The sequence below is a fragment of the Ornithorhynchus anatinus genome, chromosome 8 (assembly GCF_004115215.2).
Source record: "Ornithorhynchus anatinus isolate Pmale09 chromosome 8, mOrnAna1.pri.v4, whole genome shotgun sequence".
NCBI lineage: Eukaryota > Metazoa > Chordata > Mammalia > Monotremata > Ornithorhynchidae > Ornithorhynchus > Ornithorhynchus anatinus.
This window is the reverse complement of record NC_041735.1, coordinates 25,562,150-25,583,538: the sequence shown is the minus strand read 5'-3', so window position 1 is coordinate 25,583,538 and position 21,389 is coordinate 25,562,150. Positions and strand designations below refer to the sequence as shown.

At 49.7% G+C, this 21,389-nt stretch overlaps 1 protein-coding gene across 1 annotated transcript in view; it reads left to right on the top strand.

The window, feature by feature from the left end:
• Positions 1 to 21,389, top strand: part of PPP1R16B (protein phosphatase 1 regulatory subunit 16B) — a 135,621-nt gene that overhangs the window by 15,378 nt on the left and 98,854 nt on the right. The window contains 1 exon segment of the mRNA XM_029070417.1: positions 12,309 to 12,724. Within this exon segment, the coding sequence (XP_028926250.1) occupies positions 12,478 to 12,724 (247 nt within the window). The 5' untranslated portion in view covers positions 12,309 to 12,477.

The following is a 21,389-nucleotide window of genomic DNA, read 5'->3' as shown; positions in this document are numbered from 1 at the left end:
ATTTAAGCCCATCCCGGGAAAGGGATCTCCCCGGAGAGTGACCGAAAGAATTATCCAGCGGAATCGGTTTCCTTCTGGCTGTCGTTCGTCTGGACCTTGCAGAGGGTCTGAGTTATCGCGACGATGGTTGAATTCTGCAGGGGTCCGCTCTACCTTCGGTGGGCACTTGAGGCTAGCGCTGGCGCTGCCCGGCCGTCTCCAAGAGATAGATACATTGATCATTCGTTCAATGGTATTTATTCGTTCAACTGTATATACTGAGTGCTTACAGTTTGCAAAGCACTGTACTAAGCGCTTGGGAGAGTGCAGTAGTGCTTGTGGTCCCGGGAAGAGGATGAGGTCGGTGTTTTGCTCAGCATTGGAAAAGGAATCCTTACTCCAGATTCAGTCCACCATTATTGGAAACCCCTTGCAGGGAGAGATCGTATCCGCTCACTCTGTCGTATTGTGCTCTCCCAGGGGTAGTCCAGTAGCGTGAAGCAGCGTGGAGTGGCGTGGCTTACCGAGAAGCAGCGTGGCTTGGTGGAAAGAGCCCGAGTTTGGGAGTCAGAGGTCATGGGTTCTAATCCCGTTCCACCTCTCCTCAGCTAAGTGACTTGGGGCAAGTCACTTCTCTATGCCTCAGCTCCCTTATTTGTAAAATGGGAATTAAGACTGTGAGCCCCCCGTGGGACAACCTGACTGCCTGGTATCTATCCCAGAGCTTAGAACAGTGCTTGGCACATAGCGAGCACTTAACAAATACCATCATCATCATCAGTAGTAGAAGTAGTAAGGGCTCAGTAAATGTCACCGGTGGATTATTGGATCCCGTCACTGCAGGAGGAATCCAGGGAGGAAGTCCAATGTTCCCTTTCCAGTTGAACTTCACATCCTACTCTTGTACCCTTATGTGTTGAAAAAAGGCATCCAAAGAGAGTGTGGAGAATTTGTCGACCTTTTCTGAGCCGAGTGTGTTTGAGATGGATCCGTTCGTAACAACATTTGTCAGGCAATAAAGCCTCCCCCAGCCCTCCCCCTGCTACCGGGGAAATAGAAATAAGGCTTATGGTGGCCACGAGGATAAGGAACATAAGGAAACAGGGTTCCAGAGCTAAGAATCATATTTTTAGTGTTTGTTCTAAATCTCCTTTTCCCTCAGCCTGGCTTCTTTTCAGCTTGGACTGGCTTCTTTCTAAAGCACTGGGTGGGCAGCCAGTAAACTCTTCCTGATGTTGCTTTTAGTCATAGAACAGCTCAGTGACTAGTTCTCCTGTCAAGGGGGGTGTCATAGCCACCTCCCACCTGGTTTTGAGAGGTGGAAGATGAGTGTGACTGCAGAGGTCATGAACTCGGATCTTTGCAGAGAAAATTTGCTAGGTTTTTAGATAGAGGCAACTTCTCTTGAAATTCCTGTGTTTTAAAAAAACCCCCAAAAGAACTGGAAGTAATTTGGCTAATGGTTTTGGTGTTTGGCTCGAGGCTTAGCGTGTTTTTACTCAATCCTCATCACTGCCTTCCTAGAAGGATGGATGGAAAGATAAGGCCTTGTTGTTAGGTGAATCCGTTCAGAATAATACAGGGCTGGAACACAGTGGCTGTTGGGTTGGCGTCACAGAACATGGCCTTCAACCGGGCTTTAAGCACATGTATAATAATGATTCTGAAATGTGTTTTCAGATGGGAGATGGACAGTGTCCTCTCCATCAGAGACCAGGGATATTTAAAAATTGAGTACGGAGTGTGTCGAGCACTTTGTTATATTGTACTCTCCCAAACACCTAATACGGTGTTCTGTCCACAGTAAGGGCTTAATAAATACAATTGATCGATTGTGTTTTACCCCTTAAGTTCACTAATGCCTAACTTGGTTTTGCTGAACCCAGTGCTGCTCTGTAACTTGCTTCAGTGACAGCTAAGCTGTCAGAGTAATAAGTTGCTTTGTAATTACGGAGTCAAGAAGTGAAAGAGCAAAATGTGTGTGTGTGTGTTTATGCTTGCTCTTGTGCACATGTAGTGCTCCTTGGGAAAGAAGGGGAGCCCAGATGAAATGTTAAGAGGAAAAAGGAATTTAAAAACATATTTTGTTCTAGTATTAAAAGAAATCTGAGGTGGAATGATTAAGTAATTTACCCAGGCAGTGCCAGTACAGCTAAAAGAGGAGAACAGGTGAAAAATGAAGTTCTCAGAAAAGAGTCTACCCACACTGACTTTGAAATATTTCCTGACTCACCTTTTTGGCTACTTCATGTACTTAATTTCTTTAAATTTAAATGGGTTTTTTTTTTTTTTTGAGGTACCAGCATCCCAAAGAACGAACATAACACCTGGGGCCTTGGAGAATAAATAGCTGAGGGAGAGGGTTAAAAAAACAAAACTCATAAATACCTACTACTTTAGTGTCCCGAGAGTTTTATTTTTCAGAAGACCCTGGTTCTAGTCCCGGCTCTGCCACTTGCTTACTGTGTGACCTTGGCCAAGTCATTTAACGTCTCTGAGTCTCAGTTTTTTAATCTATAAAATAGGTAGAAAACAGCGGTTCTCTCTCCCCCTTGGATGATGAGCCCCAGGTGGCTTAGGGATTGGGTCTGACCTCTGGTATTTAAGTCAGAACTTTATAAGTACCATCACCACCATCATCATAGACAAGAATGACTCTAATGGAATGAAATGGAGTCTTTTTACAAAATCAATCGAAAGTATATATTGACCTCAGCCCAGAGTACTCCGTGAGAAAGTAGAGTTAGTAGATACATTCCCTGGCCCTCAAGGAACTTCCAATCTAGAGGGGGAGTCACACGTAAAAATCAATCGTTCACTGTGGGCAGGGAACGTGTCTACCAACTCTGCTGTATTGTACTTTCCCAAGCGCTCAGTACAGTGATCTGCACAGAGTAAGCACTCAATAAATGCCCCTGAGGATGGGGGAAGCGAAGGTTTCCGAAGCAAAGGTTCCAGAAGGTGCATAAGTGGTATGATATAGGAGTCAGGAGATTCCCAGCTCAGCTGCCACTTGTGTGCGAGCCCTGAGGCAAATCACCTGACCTGTTCATGAGTGTGTAGGAGCGGGGATAGTGGTGCCTACCTGACCCGCCTTTATACAGCTCAGGGAGTGTTCATCAAAAGCAGGAGGATTTAAGATTCTTGCCTCTTCCGTAATAGCATATCCTGCCCTTCGAGGCCTAGATCTTTTCATGAGAAAGAAAGTTAGTGAAGCCCGGGGGGCAAGTTTTGCATTGAGAGGCATTTGATTTCAAGCTCTGTGAGAACCACTAATTTCAGACTTTCTCCAGGCTCTTGACCAGAAACAGATCCTCAAGTCTCCAGAGGAATAACACCTGAAAGATGGATTCCTTTTATTCTGCTACACCCAGCCTGGGTCCCACGTAAAGGACTGAGCTTTGTTCTCGACCCAACATTTTTTCTTTTTAAAGTTGATGATGCTCTCAGATTCTCCCCGCCTCTTCCTGAACTTAAGGGAAAGGGGAAGACGTTTATTCTTCATGAAAAAGGTTAGTTGGAAAAGTACCTTCTGCTGGTGTAATCAACCCAAGGCTCGAAGAATTAATCTCTCATATTTACTGAGCGCTTACTGTGTGCAGAGCACTGTACTAAGCACTTGGGAGAGTACACTACGATAACAGAGTTGGCGGATATGTTCCCTGGCCACGAGGAGCTTAGAGACTGGAGGGAAAAAGTGTGTTGGCTGATTTCCAGATGTAGTTAACTTTGTCTTGGAAACGAGAGCAGCCAAAATGAATGAGGCTTCAGCATGGAAGGGCCATTATTTCCACTTCCACTCTTCCCTGCCATACATCAGCTGGAGCCTTGAACCATAGCGGGAAAGAACCATGGCTTTTTTTAAAGGATCTGACGGCACTGCTAGCTTCCATTTGTACTTACTCTAAGAGTGATGAAAGGTTCTGGTTTAATACATCTTTTACAGAGTAGCCCTTCTTACGAGGCTCTTACAATTAGTTCCGTGCAGTATTGAAAATCCTGGGGAGAAATCCAAGTTCTGCTGAAGAGCTTGGATCCGGAACCTGCTCGTTGACAAGAAAGTGTCCTGAAGCTGTGCTTGCGAACACAGAGCTGACCGCTTCTCTGTAAACTGCAAGCTCATTGTGGGCAGGGAATATGTCTGTTGATTGTTATACTGTACTCTCCCAAGTGCTTAGTACAGTGTTTTGCACACAGTAAGCGCTCAGTAATTACGGCTGATGAATGAATGATTGGACTAGAGAAGCGGCGTGGCTCAGTGGAAAGAGCACAGGCTTTGGAGCCAGAGGTCATGGGTTCGAATCCCGGCTCTGCCACTTGTCAGCTGTGTGACTGTGGGCGAGTCACTAACTTCTCTGTGCCTCAGTTACCTCATCTGGAAAATGGGGATTAAGACTGTGAGCCCCACGTGGGACAACCTGATTCCCCTGTGTCTACCCCAGTGCTTAGAACAGTGCTCCGCACATAGTAAGCACTTAACAAATACCAACATTATTATTATTATTGGACACAGCAAGGTCCAGTTGAAGAATCCCTTAGTGACCCAAGGGACATGACCAGTGCAATATCCAACTCAGCGTAGACGGGGAGATCCCCAAAAGACTCCACTTTGTCAATGAATCCTTCAGTGGTGTTTATCGAGTGCACTGTAGTAAGGGCTTGAGAAAATGTGCCACAGTGGAGTTGATTGGCATGATTCCTGCCCTCGAGGAGCTTGCCATTTTTGCTCAGAGTTTCCGTGCCTTCCTTGCTTATTGCTTTATCAACCAATGGTGTTTACTGTGTGCAGAGCACTGCACTATGCATTTGGGAGAGAATCTCCTGGAGCAGGTCTCACCCTCTGGGAGTTCCAGGATCTTTCTCTGCTGGGAAGCCCCTTTGCTCTACTCCAGGTCGTCAGCTTCTCCAGCTAAACCTGATCTATAAATCAGTCGGTGATACTAATTGAGACTTACTGCATGCAGAGGACCGTGCTGAGCTTTTGGGAGAGTGCAGTACAACAGAGTTGGTAGACACGTTCCCTGTACGGGAGTTACAGTCTAGAGGGGAACGACAGAGACATCAATATAAATACATCCCTTAAGAATTTGTACATAAATGCTGTGGGGGTGGGGTGAATATCAGATGATTGAAGGTACAGATCTGTGTGCATAGATGATGCATGAAGGAGAAGGAGTCTGGGGAAAAGAGGGCTTAATTGGGGAAGGCTTCTTGGAGGAGGTGTGATTCTAGTTAGGCTTCAATTGTTGACACTTAAGATAGGCAACACTTTGACATGGTTAGTTTGATCATCTTAAATACCTTTTATCCTCCCATCCCCCTTCCCTTTCATTTACAAAAGTGCCCAGAGGCCTTACAGTTGATTCCATAATTTGGTAACTCAGGAGAATCCTGAGCTATCTGTTGGGGGGGGGGGAGGGAGAGAGATAAAATGAAAATAGACAATAACCAGAAAGAGCCTGGGCTCTAATTCCGGCTCCTCCACGTAATAGTAGTAATAATGATTACGGTATCTGTTAAGCGCTTAGTATGTGCCAGGTACTGTACTAAGCGCTGGGGCAGATACAAGCAAATCCGGTTGGATACAGTCCCCGTCCTATGTGGTTTCACACTCTCAATACCCATTTTTCAGATGAGGGAACTGAGGCCTCATCTGTAAAATGGGGATTGTGGCTTTGAGCCTCATGTGAGACGGGGACTGTGTCCAACCTCACTACCGTATATCTACCACAGCACTTAGTACAGTGCCTGGTACGTGGTAAGTGCTTAACAAATACTATTATCTGTAGAAACACCCTATAGTGACATTCAAGACCTCTGTTAATTATGGGGAGATGATGGAGAAACAGTTGGAGGGAATAGGGTTTAAAACCTTCCCTGTTAGAATGTCAGCACCTTGTAAGCAGGGATTGTGCTTACTAACTCTGTTGTGCTCACCTAAGTGCTTAGTGGTGTTCTGCATAGAGTAAGCACTCAATTCATTGATATGCCCACTGTGTGCATAGCACTGTGCTAAGCCCTTGGATGACTGCAATACAACATAATGCTACCTACAATGCATATATTTTAAATATCCCAAATCCACAGCCTAGTGCAGCAACGTAATTACAGTATATATTTTGCCCTTTGTGAAATATATGTATATATATAAATATAAATAAATATACATGTATAAGTAATCATAGGCAGAAGATACCATTTTGAACTGGTGTTAAACAGAAACTCTGTACCAAAATCATGACAGTTTTTGTTATGATTTAGTATATTCAGCCTAAATGATCTAAAATCTTAAAACCCAAACCCGGCCCATTTCTTGGCCACATGAATTGTGAATTTTTGATCTTGTGCCTCATGGAAGGTTAGTTGGCCTAAGCAGGGTCCCGTACTCACTAATGAGCGAGGAGATTAAAATCAGCCCCACCTCCCTCTCTGTGCCGAAAAGCCATCTCTCTGCGCAGAAGGTGGAAGCGTAAACGGGCTCTGGAACTCTGTCCCGGCCCAGAATCTTATCGGCTCGGAGAGTCACTCACTACCTGTTGGGTGCATAGGCGGCCTGCTTCTCTGCGTTGGGGGTGAGTCATGAAACCCTCCCCTGCAGTTTGACTTTGTGACCCGGCTTCTTCAACTCCCCCACCAGAAAAGGTCACACTAATGATGCCAACTCCCCGGTCGCTAGAACTGTCTGCTCAGTAGTGGTTCAAGATCATGGCATTTTGATCCCTCTGGGGGGTAGGCGAAGAGTAGGAATGTGGAGGCTTCTTTTTTTTTTTGGACATCCTTTCCTGTCCCCCACCACCAAGAGGGACAGGAACCATGGACAAATCGATTCACCTTCTGCCCCTCCCTCCCCCAGTTAATAAAATGGGACGGCGGTTTTAGTTAGATAAGATCCGAGGAGCTTGTCTACCAACTCTGTAATAGTGTACTCTCCCAAACGCTTAGTATAGTGCTCAGCACACAGTAAGTGCTTAATGAATCCCACTGATCGCTTGATGGATTGACCTTTGGCCTGATTGATGGACCCTCTCTAGCAAGAGTGGCGATCCTGACTCATCAGCGCCTGATTGAAAGGGGCGTCTAAAGCTCCAATTTAGATCTCACCTGTGCAGGAAGTGAGTGGTTCATGAGGCCCAGGGGCTAGTGGGGAACTACCATACTTTAGTGAAGAATAGCGGTAGCCCTGAACTACCACAGTGATATATTCACTGGCGGAAAACACATTTCAGCTGCCGTTAAGTCCTGAAATGACTGTTAAAGAAATGGCGTGGTCTTTATTGAGAGAGAGGGAGAGAGAAAGAACGAAAGAAAGAAAAAAAAAGGGGGCCGGGGGGAAGAACTGCTATCGAAGAGACCAACTTACTGGCAGAATAAAAAAAAAGGGGCACGAGGGGGGGGGGTCTCTTCCCCTCCAGCCCAAAGCGAGCCCTTAGGAACGACTGCCGTTTCCATCGGAGCTGTTGGTTCTCTCAAATGGATTTTTAAAAGTACACATAACGATGACCGCTGCCACACAGCAATCCCTCCTGTTTGTTTTGAAGGGGCAGGATGTATGTCCTGTACCTCTCAAGGGAGCACAGAGGTACATTGCTGAGGCAATGGAAACCAAAAGTGGTGACAGACGAAGTAGAAATGAGAGGTTTAAACAACCGCAGATGTATCGGTCCGATCTGGGGACTTTTGCCACAGGTCAAGTGACAGTTAAAGCTTGGTTGCATTGCTCCTTTAATTAGACACAACACGTTTTCCAGAAAGGGTGAGGGAAAGTGTGTGAGCAACATGCTCCCACCCCACCTGGTTTTGGGAGGACTTTGAAAGAAAGTAGGTCGTTGAGCCGAGTAACCCCGTTCTGGCCCGCCTGGCCTCAGGAAGTCGGGAAGGTGCTAGTGAGTTGCATCAAAGGCAGCAGGATGACGAACTGGCCTATTTATTTCTCTCCTAAGTGGTGGGACTCTTCCTCGCTGGGTTTTTTCCCGAAGCCTCCTTCACCTTTGCTCTCTTCTGATTGAGTGGGTCTGGAAAGGGACCTGGCTCCCTTCTGAAGTCCAGGACGGAGTCGGGAGGCTCAGTTTAACCTTTGACTCTTCCAGAAGTTAGTGGGATTTCTTCCCTTTCATCTGGGTGTGCTGTAGCTCCTGCTATTTTTCGGACCGTCTGGGTCACCGTCTTCATTTCCTCCTCATCCATGTCTGGGCTGAGAAAGGCCAGAGCAGGAGATGTGTGAAGGAATATTGCAGTCAAGAAGTTCATTGGTGATGTAAGAGAAGGCAATTTCTGAGGAGAGAAGGAGGCAGAAGCCAGATTTGGTGTGGGGGTGGAAGGGGGGGAGCAGGGGTCAAGGAGAGAATTGAAGGAGAGGAAGCGGATGTAGCGAGTAGAGACAACTCGCTCAAGGGGTTTGGAGAAGAATAGAAGAGCGATAGGGTGATAACTGGGAGGGTTTTTAGTATGGGTCATACATGGACATGTTTGAAAGCAGTGGGGAAGAAACCAGTGGAAAGTGAATGGTTGAAGATGGCAGGCAAAGACTGAGGAAGAGAAGGGACAAGTGTTTTGATAAGGTGTGAAAGGGGTGGGATTAAGGGGGCAAGTGGAGGGGGTGAATTTTGAGAGGAGGAGAGAAATCTCTTCTTGAGATACTACTGGGAGAGATGGGAGAGTCTAGGGTGGAAGAGGTGGAAGGGACTGGAGAGGAGAAAGATTTTAGGGAGTTACATCTGAGGCTTCAATTTTATCAGTAATAATAGATATGGCATTTGTTAAGCGCTTATTATGTGCCAGGCATTGTACATTAAAGTACGTCTTCGGGATTTTAGCGGAAAGAGTTGAGGGGTAGTGGGGTGACATGGGATTTGAGGAGGGAGTTATATGTCTGGAATCACTGGTGTGGGCAGCGGGTATGAGAGTCAAAAAAATGGAGAAGTATCGTCAGACAGCGGAGAGGGCAGAGTTGAAGGTGATGATTAATTTGAGATGGATGAGATCAGCCAGGTGTCTGATTTTCTGCCAAGAGCGCCCCATATTTCAAGCACAGGAGTGGAGGAAGCAGACTGTGGAGGTGATTCACAGCTTGAGGGTTAGTGGCACGAGGTAGGCAGAGGGACAGAAGAGCAAGGGAGTTGAGTGGAGAGGGTGTCGTTGACGGTGTCGATTTGAGTGTTGAGAAGGTTTGTATATGGAGACCCAATGGAGGATAACGATTTTAGAAAATTGGAGAGGGTCTGAAGATCAGAGGTCTCTGGGGGGGGAGAAGGACAGATTTGTGGGGAGGGAATATGGGGGAGAGAAGGCAGGTGAGGAGGTTGTGGTCGGAGAGAGGAATTTCAGAATTGATGAGTGTAGAGATTGTTCAGTGACTAGAGGTGATGAGGTCGAACGTGTGTCCGAGTTGGTGAGCGGGTGAGGTCAGGTGGAGCAGGAGGTCACTGGAGTTGGGGAGTGAGAGGAAGCAGACAGCAGAAGCGTCACTGGGAACATCCACATCGATACTCAAATCCCCAAGGCTCAATGGAGAGATGGGCAAAGAGAGAAGGAGTTCGGAAACTCAGAAGGAGAGGAATCAAAATGGTTCAGAAAGTTGCAGGTGGGGTGGGCGGTGGGGGTGGGAGGGGGAAGGGCGGCAGATGATGAAAGAAATTAGGTGGGAACGAAAAGAAATCAGGCTGGAGGCAAATGAGAATTTTAGTTCAATGCTCTCTACACAGCGAGCGCTCAAATAACATTGATTTCATTAATTGATTAAAAACTACAGATACGACTCTCTGCCTGTCAGATACATTAATCTCCTCAATGCTGTTGAATGGAAAAAGACTTGAGACTCTCCCCCTGCTGACCACTTTTTTTTTTTATGGTATTTCTTAAGCGCTTACATTTTACAGATGAGGTATCTGAGGTACAGAGAAGTTCAGTGAATTGCCCAAGGTCTCACAGCAGACAAGTAGCAGAGCCGGGATTAGAACCCAGGTCCTTCTGACTCCCAGGCCCGTGTTCTATCCATTGGGCCACACCGCTTCTCACTTGCTTACACCCTCGCCCTGGAGCTCCCTTCTACTTTCCATCCGGCACATCACAGCTCTCCTCATCTTCAAAGCGCTTCTGAAATTACAGCTCCTCCACAAGGCCTTCCCCCATTCATAGCTCATCTTCCCACCCGTAATCTGTCCTCTATTTCCTCCCCGCCACTTCCGCGCCACATAAGCACTTTAGTACTCAGTCTGCTATCCCTGGAGCCCTTATTAGTAATGTTATCGGACTCTATTACTTCTCCTTTTGTAATTTATTTCAGTGTCCCCCTCTAGAGCGGGCGCTCCATGAAGGCAGAGATAACGTCTATTGCATTGTACTCACCCAAGTGCTCAGTACAGGGATTTGCACTGTCAGGACTCAATGAATAATACTGATGGATTGTCTGTTTTAGAGCTGGAAAAAAAAAAATGCATGTAGGTGATTTGTAAAGGCCTCATTTCAATCAGTGGTATTTATTGAGTGCTTATTGTGCTGCAGAGCACTGTACTAAACTCTCGGGAATACAACGGAGTTGGCAAACATTCCCTTCCCACAGCGAACTTACGGTCTAGAGAAATCATTTGAAGTCGCAATCCTAATGAGCAGCTTGTATCTAATCTCAATTTCTGCCCTCCAAGAGCTTATCGTCTTCTAGGAAAACCTGCCTAAGTGGATGTGGAGCCCAACATGGTTTAAATACGATCAAAGCATATAATGGGGTCCTCTCTCTAACTAACACTCCCGTTGTACTTCTCAGGTGCTTATTGCGTTCAGGTGCTCAATACCAATGCCTTTACAGTTCGTACCCCATGGGTTCCTTTTCTTAGTTAATTGGAGGTGCTGTTCATTTTAAATTTCTCACTGGAGAGGACCAGAAGGAGATGGACTCGTGTGGGATCATGGAAGTGGGGCGGAGTTGGGGAGAGGTTCTAAAGATGGTGATGAAGCAGTAGAGACCTGGGAGTGAAGTCAGGAAGAAGAAGGAAAGTGTTAGGAAAACCACACTAGGTAGTGACAGAATGTGTGGCTCCAGGTGAGACCGTATGGGGGTCTAAAGCAAAGGACTTGGGTGTTCTTGCTTCTGTCAGATCAGTCTTTCTCTCTCTCTCTCTTTTTTTTAAATGATATTTAAGTCCTTACTATGTGCCAGACCCTGGACTACTTCCTGGGGTTAATCCAAGTTAATCAAGTTAGAAACAGTCCCTGTCCCACTGGGGCTCACAGTCTTAATCCCCATTTTACAGATGAGGGAACTGAGGCAGACAAGTGGCGGAGCCGAGATCAGAGCCTAGGTCCTTCCTATTCCCAGGCCCGTGCTCTATCCACTAGGCCACGCCGCTTCTTACTGCTGGCCTTCACAAGCACCTCTGGCTCCTGGACTGAGGTTCTCCAGTCCTTCGGTTCCAGATGACGGAAACGTCCCCAGGTTGCATTCCCCATTGACCACAATCAGTTCAGAATGGGCGGCCAAAGGGAGACAGCTCTGCCCATCTGTTTGCCCACCATCACCGGTCAGGGTCGGGGGTGGTGGCGAGGTGGGGCCCTTGCTGGTGGTGGACATGAGCGGCAGTGAGCTGAAGGCGGGGGGAAGTGTCTCTCCCCTGTAGTTCCCGACGAAGTCACAGCCCTTGCTTTATTGACGACGTACAGAAGCAGTATGGTCTAGTGGGTAGAGCCCGGGGCTGGGAGTCAGAAGGAACTGGATTCTACTCTTAGCTTTGCCACTTGTCTGCTGGGTCACCTTGGGCAAGTCACTTCTCTTTGCCTCAGTTACTTCATCTTTAAAGTGGGAATTAAGACTGTGAGACTCATGTGGGACAAGGTCTGTGTCTAACTTCACTCAATCGTATTAATTGAGCATTTACTGTGTGCAGAGCACTTTACTAAGCTCTTGGGAGAGTACAGTACAACACTAAACACAATAAACAGACACCTTCCCTGCCCACAAGGAGCTTCCAGACTAGAGGACGATTTGCTTTTATCTCGTGGCTCAGTGGAAAGAGCACAGGCTTGGGGGTCGGAGGTCACGAGTTTGAATCTCAGCTCTGCCGTTTGTCAGCTGTGTGACTGTGGGCAAGTCGCTTAACTTCTCTGTGCCTCAGTTCCCTCATCTGGAAAATGGGGATTAAGACTGTGAGCCTCATGTGGGACGACCTGATGACCCTGTATCTACCCCAGCGCTTAGAACGGTGCTCTGCACATAGTAAGCGCTTAACAAATACCAACATTATTATTACCCCTGTGCTTAGAATAGTACTTGGCACCTACTAAAGGCTTAACAAATACCATCTTCATCATCATCATCTCCCCTTTCTCTCCCCGCACAGTTCTCCACCATGTGCCTCGGGCCGGAGAGGAGGCCCGACTCCCAGCCCGGCCGAGCGACGCTGAGTTAGAGCCACGGCTTGGGCGCCCGCTGTCCTCGTGGAGGGCTGCCCCGGACCCGGACGACCGACTCTCTGCGCTCCGCCACCGGGACGGGAAGAGGGGCCCGCGATGGCCAATCACGTGGACCTCCTGACCGAGCTCCAGCTGTTGGAGAAGGTGCCCACCCTGGAGAGGCTGCGAGCGGCGCAGAAACGCCGGGCCCAGCAGCTGAAGAAGTGGGCTCAGTACGAGAAGGAGTGGCAGCACAAGAAGAGGAAGCCCGAGAGGAAGAGGAGCGCCGGTAGCCGGAAGAAGGTGGCCTTCGAGGCCAGCGTGGCTCTGCTCGAGGCTTCTCTGAGAAACGACGCGGAGGAAGGTAGGAGTTCCCCCGGGGCTCCGGGGCCTTGGATTTCAGGCTTCGGGTGTGCCCTTCTGGGAGACGGCAGCTAGAGGTACCCCCAGTCCGGCCTGGACCTGGAAGAAATGGGGAAAGGCCTAGAAGAAGTCAGGCCGGGGGGTAAGCCGCAAGTGTGAAGGACAGTAAAATGACAAGTACGATACATACCCCCTCCCCTCTCCTCATTCTTCTATTGATTCTCTATGGATACTGTTGTGGGCTAGGCCAAAATTGGTCTCTTGAAAGTTGAGCACCAGTAATAACGATTATGGTATTTGTTAAATGCTTGCCCCGTGCCTAGTCCTTTACTAAGCACTGCAGAACATGCTAGATATTCAGGACGGAGACAGTCCCTGTCCATCACGGGGCTCATAGTCTATGGGGGAGGGAGAACAGGTCTATGATGCCCCATTTACCGATGAGGAACCGAGGCACAGAGAAGTGAAGTGACTTGCCCGAGGAGTAGAAACAGGATTCGAACCCAAGTCCCCTTACTTCCAGGCCTACGTTGTCTCCATCTGAGGAGGCCGGCCCCCTTCAAACAAGAACCTCCCAGCATTCTTACTTTCTGCCTACCTGTCACCTGTGACTGAACAGTAATCGGTTTCTTGGGCATTTATCTGTAAGAAAGTAGTAGAAAAGCTGCTGCTTCTGCCTGCCTGATAAAAAGATCCTCGCCCCTCTCTCATTAGGCCTGTGGCTCTGCAGCTAGGCAAGATCCTTCCGGGAGGCCCGAGGAGCTCACAGCCCCCTCTAGATCTCCCGGTAGCCAGTGAAGCCACTTGATACACAGAGCAAATGTGAGTCAGGAAGCTTTGGCCTGGCCCTGGATACAAAAGCATCTCCCTTTCCTGTTTGTGCCCTTATTTCCTTCTGATCCAAATACAGAAATCTGCCGGTGTGTCCAATACCATCTTTACCTGTGTCGTTACGAGATGGTACCACACACCAGCCTTTTCCCATGACTGCCCTCCCCTCCAAGACTGAAGTGGGATAATAATAATAATTGTGGTATTTTTCAAGGGCTTGCTATGTGCCAGGGTAGGGTAGATAAAAATAAATTGGTTTGAACCACACAGGGCTCAGTTTCAATCTCCATTTTGAGATGTGATAATTGAGGCAGATATGACTTGCCCAGAGTCACACAGCAGATAAGTGGCAGTGCTGGGATTAGAACCCAGGCCCGTGTTCTTCTGACACCCAGGCCTATGGTCTATCTACTGCCCAGCTCCTGGTGGGCTGGGAATGTGTCTGTCAGCTTTATTGAATTCTCCTCTCCCAAGCACTTAGTACAGTCCTCTGCACATAGTGAACGCTCAATAAATGTCATTGACTGGTCGAAACAAATTACCTCAGGCCTTCAGCTCTCCGTGACTTGATTTCTTTGTAATTTGGCCACTGCCTCATCCCTCTCCCTTTTCTCAGCTTTCCTTGCCCTCACTGTGTCCATTCGGGGTCCCTGGGTCCCAGTTAGCCATCCATGGTGAGGGTATTTTCCTGAAGTATCTGAGCTCCGCCTCACGATTGCAGAGGCCCGGGTTCATCCCTCAGGCCCTGTTCCTGACTCTTTTTCAGCACACCAGAGGAGAGGTCGCTATTTAGCAACGTGTTCATCTCACAAGGCGAGAATGAGGAACGGAGAACACTGCTCCTCTAGGCCGCAACTTAAAGCACTTATGTATTTACTGTGTGCCAACTGTGTGCAGAAGGCACTACTAGAAACTGGAGAAAAAAGACACACCTAAGAGGAAGGGGCTTAACGACAGACACGTAAGAAGCAGCGTGGCTCAGTGGAGAGAGCCTGGGCTTCGGAGTCAGAGGTCATGGGTTCGACTTCCGGCTCTGCCACTTGTCAGCTGTGTGACTGTGGGCAAGTCACTTAACTTCTCGGGGCCTCAGTGACCTCATCTGTAAAATGGGGATTAAGTGTGAGCCTCACGTGGGACCACCTGATTACCCTGTATCTACCCCAGTGCTCTGCACATAGTAAGCACTTAACAAATACCAACATCATTATTGTTATTATTCATCGTGCCTCAGTTACCTCATCTGTAAAATGGGGATTAAGACTGTGAGCCCTACATGAGACAGGGACTGTGTCCAATCCAATTACCCTGAATCTACCTCGGTACTCAGTACAGTGTCTGACACATAGTAAGCACTTAACAAACACCGCTAAAAGGAAGGATGTAAGCCAAAAAAAATGAGACGAGGAAGATGGTAAATACGATCAGAGCAGGAAGGTGTTGTAGCTAGAGAAGCAGGCACCTTCAGCAGCCGTGAGGCACCTCACGGCTCAGCCCGGCCACGATAGAAGTGACGGCCCCCTCAATGTTCCAAAAATTGAGCTGACCTCACATTTGGCCAGTGTTGGGATCCTTCCTGAGCCCGAGGCAGGGGCCAGTGGGAGACCTTTAATATTTTGCTCAAAGGGAAGTGAATCCCTACAAGCAAGGAACTTTAAGATGATCTCCACTTGAGCAAAGAAGTTTGCTAGACGGGGGCTCTGACGGGGACGGGGATTCGGTCTGACCTGTTTATCTTGTATTCACCCCAGAGCTCAGTGCAGTGCTTGACAGAGAGAAAGCTCTTAATAAATACCATTGCTGGCTAACTCTCTTAGTCTCCACAGTCCAGTTCAGGAGAAGAGTGGCGTCAGAGAAAAACGCATTGGCGGGGAGACGGTGAGAAGTGAGGAGAAGCGGCGGAGTGTTGGGGAGAGGGCCCCAGACCTGGGTTTCGAATTTGCGGCTTCCTCTGTGGTTTCCGGTTCCTGATGCAAATGGGTAGTGCTTGCTTAGTATCTTTAGGGTCTTTTGGGTGTCTGCAGGTTTAACGGGGTGAGATCGGGTTGCATTTGGGGCTGTGGGGACAGTGGACACCCTACCCGCCTCCCCTTTCATCCGTCGGTGGCTTAGGAAGAATGGCCAGACTCAGGGCTCCCCGAAAGCACCAGAGGGTCCCTGCTGCCACTCATCCCCCGGAGTGGGCACGGGTAGGGTTGGGAGAGGGTAAGTGAGCTCGGTCCCTCGAAATGACCTCGGCGAGGCCCTCCTGATTCACACGCCCCACCCCCATCCCCTTCTCACCGCAACGCCCCCACGCGTCGTCGGCTGGGTGACTCCGCAGCATTTCCTCCCAGACGCCCCCGTCCCCGGGGGCGGGCAGCCCCGTCACCGGCTGTGTCTGACTCCGACTGCATCACGCTCTTCAGTTCTGAAAGGTGCAGAGAGAAAGCGGAGCTCGGTCACCGCTCATCGGCTTCCCACTCAGGCAGGAAGCGAGGTTCTCGGAGGGGAAGGAAGTTGGATGGCGGGAGAGGGGCACGGTGAGGTTCTCCGGCTCCAGGCGCCCCTCGGGTCGGGGCTTCACCGCCTCCGAGCGTGGCCTTGAACAGGAAATGCTGGGTGCTGGGCCGCCGGTGAAATCGGTGGTGAAATTAGCTGCCGGAGTGGAACACGGGAAGTTCTTTCAGGAGCAGTGAAATGGATCAGGATCAGGACGTTGCTTTACTCAAGTTAGGGGTCCAACCAGCTGTTTCTGTACCCTCCTCTGGGTCTGCGTCCTGCATTCTCTGGGGGGCTGGTGGGGGGCACAGGGCAGTGGTAGGGGAGAGCAGAAGGATGAGCTCTATTCTCAGAGCATCCAGCAGACGAGCGGTCTGGCGAGGCCCCGAAGCTGAGCTGACCGCCCCGTGAGAGCCCCACGGGGGCTGAGGACCAGGGGCTGCCTCTGGTGTGAACGGACCTAGGCCGACCAGAGCGCGAGGCCCCCGAGCCTAGTGGGAACTGACCTCAGCACTGTGCGCCGTCTCTACGGCCCTCTGGGATGGGTGGTCTAAGCGAACGCCCAAGGTCCTAGGACACGCTCGATACTTCACCTCAGCCACTGGACTTGCTGGGGACAGGGGGCTCCCTCAGTGGAGGAGGCCCAAGATGAGGGCACGGAGAGGAGGAGGAGGCTTTTGATAGAGCTGGCTGTGGGCATTGGGTTGGTTCACGGATCTGGAGCCAGTGGCCTCTTCAGGGGAGCCCAGAAAAGGGTTTGGACTGGGTTCGGTCACTTCAAGAGCGCTCGTGCGTCTCTCTCCCTGAGGGGAGCTCCGGTCAGGATCCGAGGGTGCTGCCAGGCTGGCCTGGGTATGAAGGAGCAACGTGGCGCGTTGGGTAGAGCGTGGGCCTGGGGCTCAGAAAATCATGAGCTCTAATCCCGACTCTGCCACTTATCTGCCACTATGTCCCTGGTCAAGTCACTTTACCTCTCTTTACCTCAGTTACTTCATCTGTAAAATGGGTATTGAGACTGTGAGCCCCATGTGGGACAGGGACTGTGTCCAACCTGATTTGCTTGTATCCACCCCAGTGCTTAGTGCAGTGTCTGGCACATGGTAAGCACTTAACAAATACCACATTCATTATCTATTATTGCTATTGTGTTAGTTGCTTGGCCCCAGTCACTGCCCACCCCGTCCCACCCCTCAGCCTCCAGCACCCAGATCCAGCAATGTCTTCTGGGCAGTGAGGCCCAGGTCCAAAGTCCTGGGACCTGACTCGGCTTGGGACGGGGCTGGGCTAGAAATTTTCAGTTGGGGTCGGGTCCCACCGCCAGTGCCCCAGGCCAGGCTGCCCGGCCTCAGCCCAAGAGAGAGTTCACGGGAGGGATGGAAAATTGGAGGCCTCTCGACAGGCAGCCCGGAACCCTGGAACTGGGTCTTTGGGTGTACCTTTCAGAATACAGTTCTAACAGTAATAATAATAATTATCAAAGTATTGGTATTGGAGTGTTTACCCTGAGCATGCACTGTGCTGAGCACTGCAGTAAATTGAAGATAATCATCTCCCGTGGGGCTCACAGTCTCAGAAGAGGTATTGAATCCATCATCATGTTGGTATTTGTTAAGCGCTTACTATGTGCAGAGCACTGTTCTAAGCGCTGGGGTAGATACAGGGTAATCAGGTCGTCCCACGTGAGGCTCACAGTTAATCCCCATTTTACAGATGAGGTAACTGAGGCACAGAGAAGTTAAGTGACTTGCCCACAGTCACACAGCTGACAAGAGGCAGAGCCGGGATTCGAACCCTTGACCTCTGACTCCAAAGCCCGGTCTCTTTCCACTGAGCCATGCTGCGTTTCGCAGGTGAGGGAACCGAGTCCCAGAGAGGTGAAGTGACTTGCCCAAGGTCACACAGCAGATTAGTAGCAGAGTTGGGACTAGAAGTCCGATCTGACTCCCAGGCCCGAGCTCTTTCCACTAGGCCACACTGCTTCTCTACGGTGCTCTGTACACTGAAAGCTCTCAATCAATACAACTGTCTGACTGACAGGAGAGTGGTTCCTTCCCTCCTTCCAGCAGAGTTTCCGATCCCTTCCCGCCTCTCTCAAAAGGAGAACCGGTTCTCAAAAGAAGAAGCCGTGTCCACAGCAGTACGTCCTCCATCCTGACCCTTGCCCTCCCCCCCGTGACCTTCCATCCCCGACAGCTCCATGGGTTGGCGTCAGCCTTGTGGAATAAGCACGTTTTTCCGCTCTTTTCCGCCTGGTCCTGGCCCTCGGGAAGATGGGAGCGTTCAGCCCCTGCCAGCCTTTGGGCCTCGCCAGGCAGATTTTGTGAAAGAACTCGCCGCCGGGGGTAGCAGGGCCCGGTGCCAGAGAGAGGATGTTGGCATGGAGTGGGGAGAATCCGCCTTTTATGGAGGGGGACGGCAACCCTAGTGCAGGTGCTGAGCCAGCCAGCTGCTTCTGGAGATGCTCTCCAGGCTGAGGTGTCGCCCTGCAGACAGGTTCGAGCGGGCTTCCTTCCAGATCCTCACACGTCCTCTCTCCTTTTGTAGTCCCCTCTTGCCGATGCTCGTGGGCAAAGGTAAGATTTAGCTGGAACGAGATCTCTGATCCAGGACCCATTTTTCAGGTTCAAACAGGTGTGGCCGTTTTTCCAGTTGGTCCCAAACTGGCTACCGAGAGCTCGGAGTCTGGGCGGTTGAATTCTAGGAGCAGTTGAACCCAGTGGGGAGGGGTGGATGGATGGCAGGTTGGGTCCAGAGGGAGTCTCTTGGATGCCCAGGACTGGGGGTTGTCCCAGCGGGAGCGGGATAGACCACGGTTTTCCCCCCACTGGATTCCTGACAGCGAGTCCTGGGCCTATAGTGATCGGCGTCCGAGCATCCCAGTGTTAATTCCGACTCGCTTTTGTGGAGGTGGAGCATAATAATATATTAGTCTCCAGGCTGTAAGCTCATTAAGGCTGCTAATTCTATTATATTGTACTCTCTCAAGTGCATAGTCAAGGGCTCTGCGCAGAGTAAGTGTTCAATAAACACCATTGATTGATTAATTAGGAATGGTATTTGATGAAAAGTCACCAGGTGCAATGTAGTAAGTGTTTAGGAAAGACAAAAAAACCAGAGAAGTGACAAATTCCCTGCCCAAAAAGGGCTTAAGCCCCAATGGGGGTATGTGGTACTGTTTCCCATTATCAGTTAGTACAGGCTCAGGTTCAAAAAGAAACCAGGTGGGTTAAGTAAAACCAACAAAAACTGTAACAGGGGCAGCAGCCAAATGGTATTTCCTTTAGCTGTCCGTATGCCCAGCTATCAGTCGCATCACCTCTTCAGCCTCATCTTTCTCCTCCCTCATTCTTCCTTTCTTTTTAATGGTACTTAAGTCCTTACTATGTGCCAGGCGCTGTACTAAGCGCTGGGGTAGATATAAGCTAATCAGGTTGGTTACAGTCCATATTTCACATGGGGCTCATAGTCTTATTCTCCATTTGACAGATGAGGTAACTGAGTTATAGGGAAGTTAAGTGACTTGCTGACCTGACCTTAATGAGCCCTTGGAAAGTCAGATTTCCTTCCCGATCCTCCTTCCTCTACCCCCCAGGAGTAGCGGACTGTCGTTTCCAAGGACCGATTTGTCCGTAGGCCCAAATAACCGCAGTCTCCCAGGCCCCGAATCCCACTTCGAGCCCATCTCTCGGCATCAAGCAAGACATTTAACATCTCTCTGCCTCAGTTCCCTCGTCTGCAGAATGGGGATTCAAAACCCGTTCTCACTCGTATTTAAATTGCGAACCCCGTTTGGGACCGGATTAGCTTGTCTTTGCCCCATTGCTACAGTGTTTGGCATATAACAAATACTGTTTTATTATTGTTTTTACTGTTATCTCCAAAATCTTGACGTTGGGCCATCTTTTGACTCAAGTAGGAGCGAGTGACGAGCCTGCAGTGGTTGGGGTTGATGCCGTCAGGTTTGCCAAGCATTGTTGGGAAAAGCTTCCCTCCTCCAGGAAGCCGTAAAAACAGAGTCTGGGTAAATTGGAGGAAGCAGCATAGCCTTGTGGAAAGAGCACCGGTGTGGGAACCAGAGGATCTGGCTTCTGATCCTGGCTCCACCACTCGCCTGCTGTGTGACTTTGGGCAAGTCACTCAACTTCTCCATCCCTCAGTTTGTTCAACTGTAAAATGGGGATTCAATACCTGTTCTCCCTCCTACTTAAGATCGTGGGCCCCAGGTGGGGCAAGGACTGATTAATCTGTTTCTACCCCGGCGCTCAGAACAGTGCCTGACATAGTGAGCACTTAATGAGTACCATAATTATTATTAATTATTAAGGCAGCCACAGGGCAGCAACAACAGTCTCGTGAGTGGGAACATAGGATTGAGCATGTGTGTGATAGTGGTCCCAAGATTCCTATCTTGTTTACCCGAGTTTCTCAGAGGGAAAAGGCTGAGCTGATTTGTGAGCAGAGGGCGGGGAGGAGCAAGAAAGACCTCCCGACCCTTTCCCGACCCTGACGTAAAGGTCTAGGGCCCTCCAGCTTTGTCTGCGTGCCTCAACGACCTTGGCGTTTCTCCCTTCTGAAGTAGATTTCGGGAGTTCTCCGGGGGGGGCGGGGGAATCAGTGATCCCAGATACCACCGGAGCGGGAAGTCCAAACTGTTCCAACGGTGCCCCGTGCACCGCTCTGAAATGCCTCTCTTTGTCCTAAGCCGAGGTTTTTATTGCTCGTTTGAAGGAAGAACTGAACACACAGTTCTCAGGCCGGTGCCAGGAATGCCTTTGGACTCGGTCTGCCGATAGCAGCGTGGCTCGGTGGAAAGAGCCTGGGCTTCGGAGTCAGAGGTCATGAGTTCGACTCCCGGCTCTGCCACTTGTCAGCTGCGTGACCGTGGGCAAGTCACTTAACTTCTCGGTGCCTCAGTTACCTCATCTATAATATGGGGATTAAGACTGTGAGCCTCCCGTGGGACAACCTGATTACCCTGAATCTACCCTAGCGCTTAGAACGGTGCTCGGCACATAGTAAGCGCTTAACAAATACCAACATTATTATTATCATAGGCTTTAATTACTGGGCAGGAGAGCAACTTGGAGGGCTAGCGGGGCCACCTCCCCTGGGCCGCAGAGCTGGATCATCTGGCTACCACTCGGCGGGGCATACCGGGACCTGTTCTCCCACAGCATCGGGAGGGTGGTATCTGTCCCTGAAGCCAGGTGGTCGTGGTGGCATTACCTGTTTGGTTTCTGACCGAGGCAATCTGTACCTTGCAGAGTGTGGGCAGCGAAGAAATGGTCTGCAGGGGAAGTAGTGTTGCCTAGTGGAAAGAGCAGGAGCCTGGGAATCGGGCGACCTGGGTTTTAACT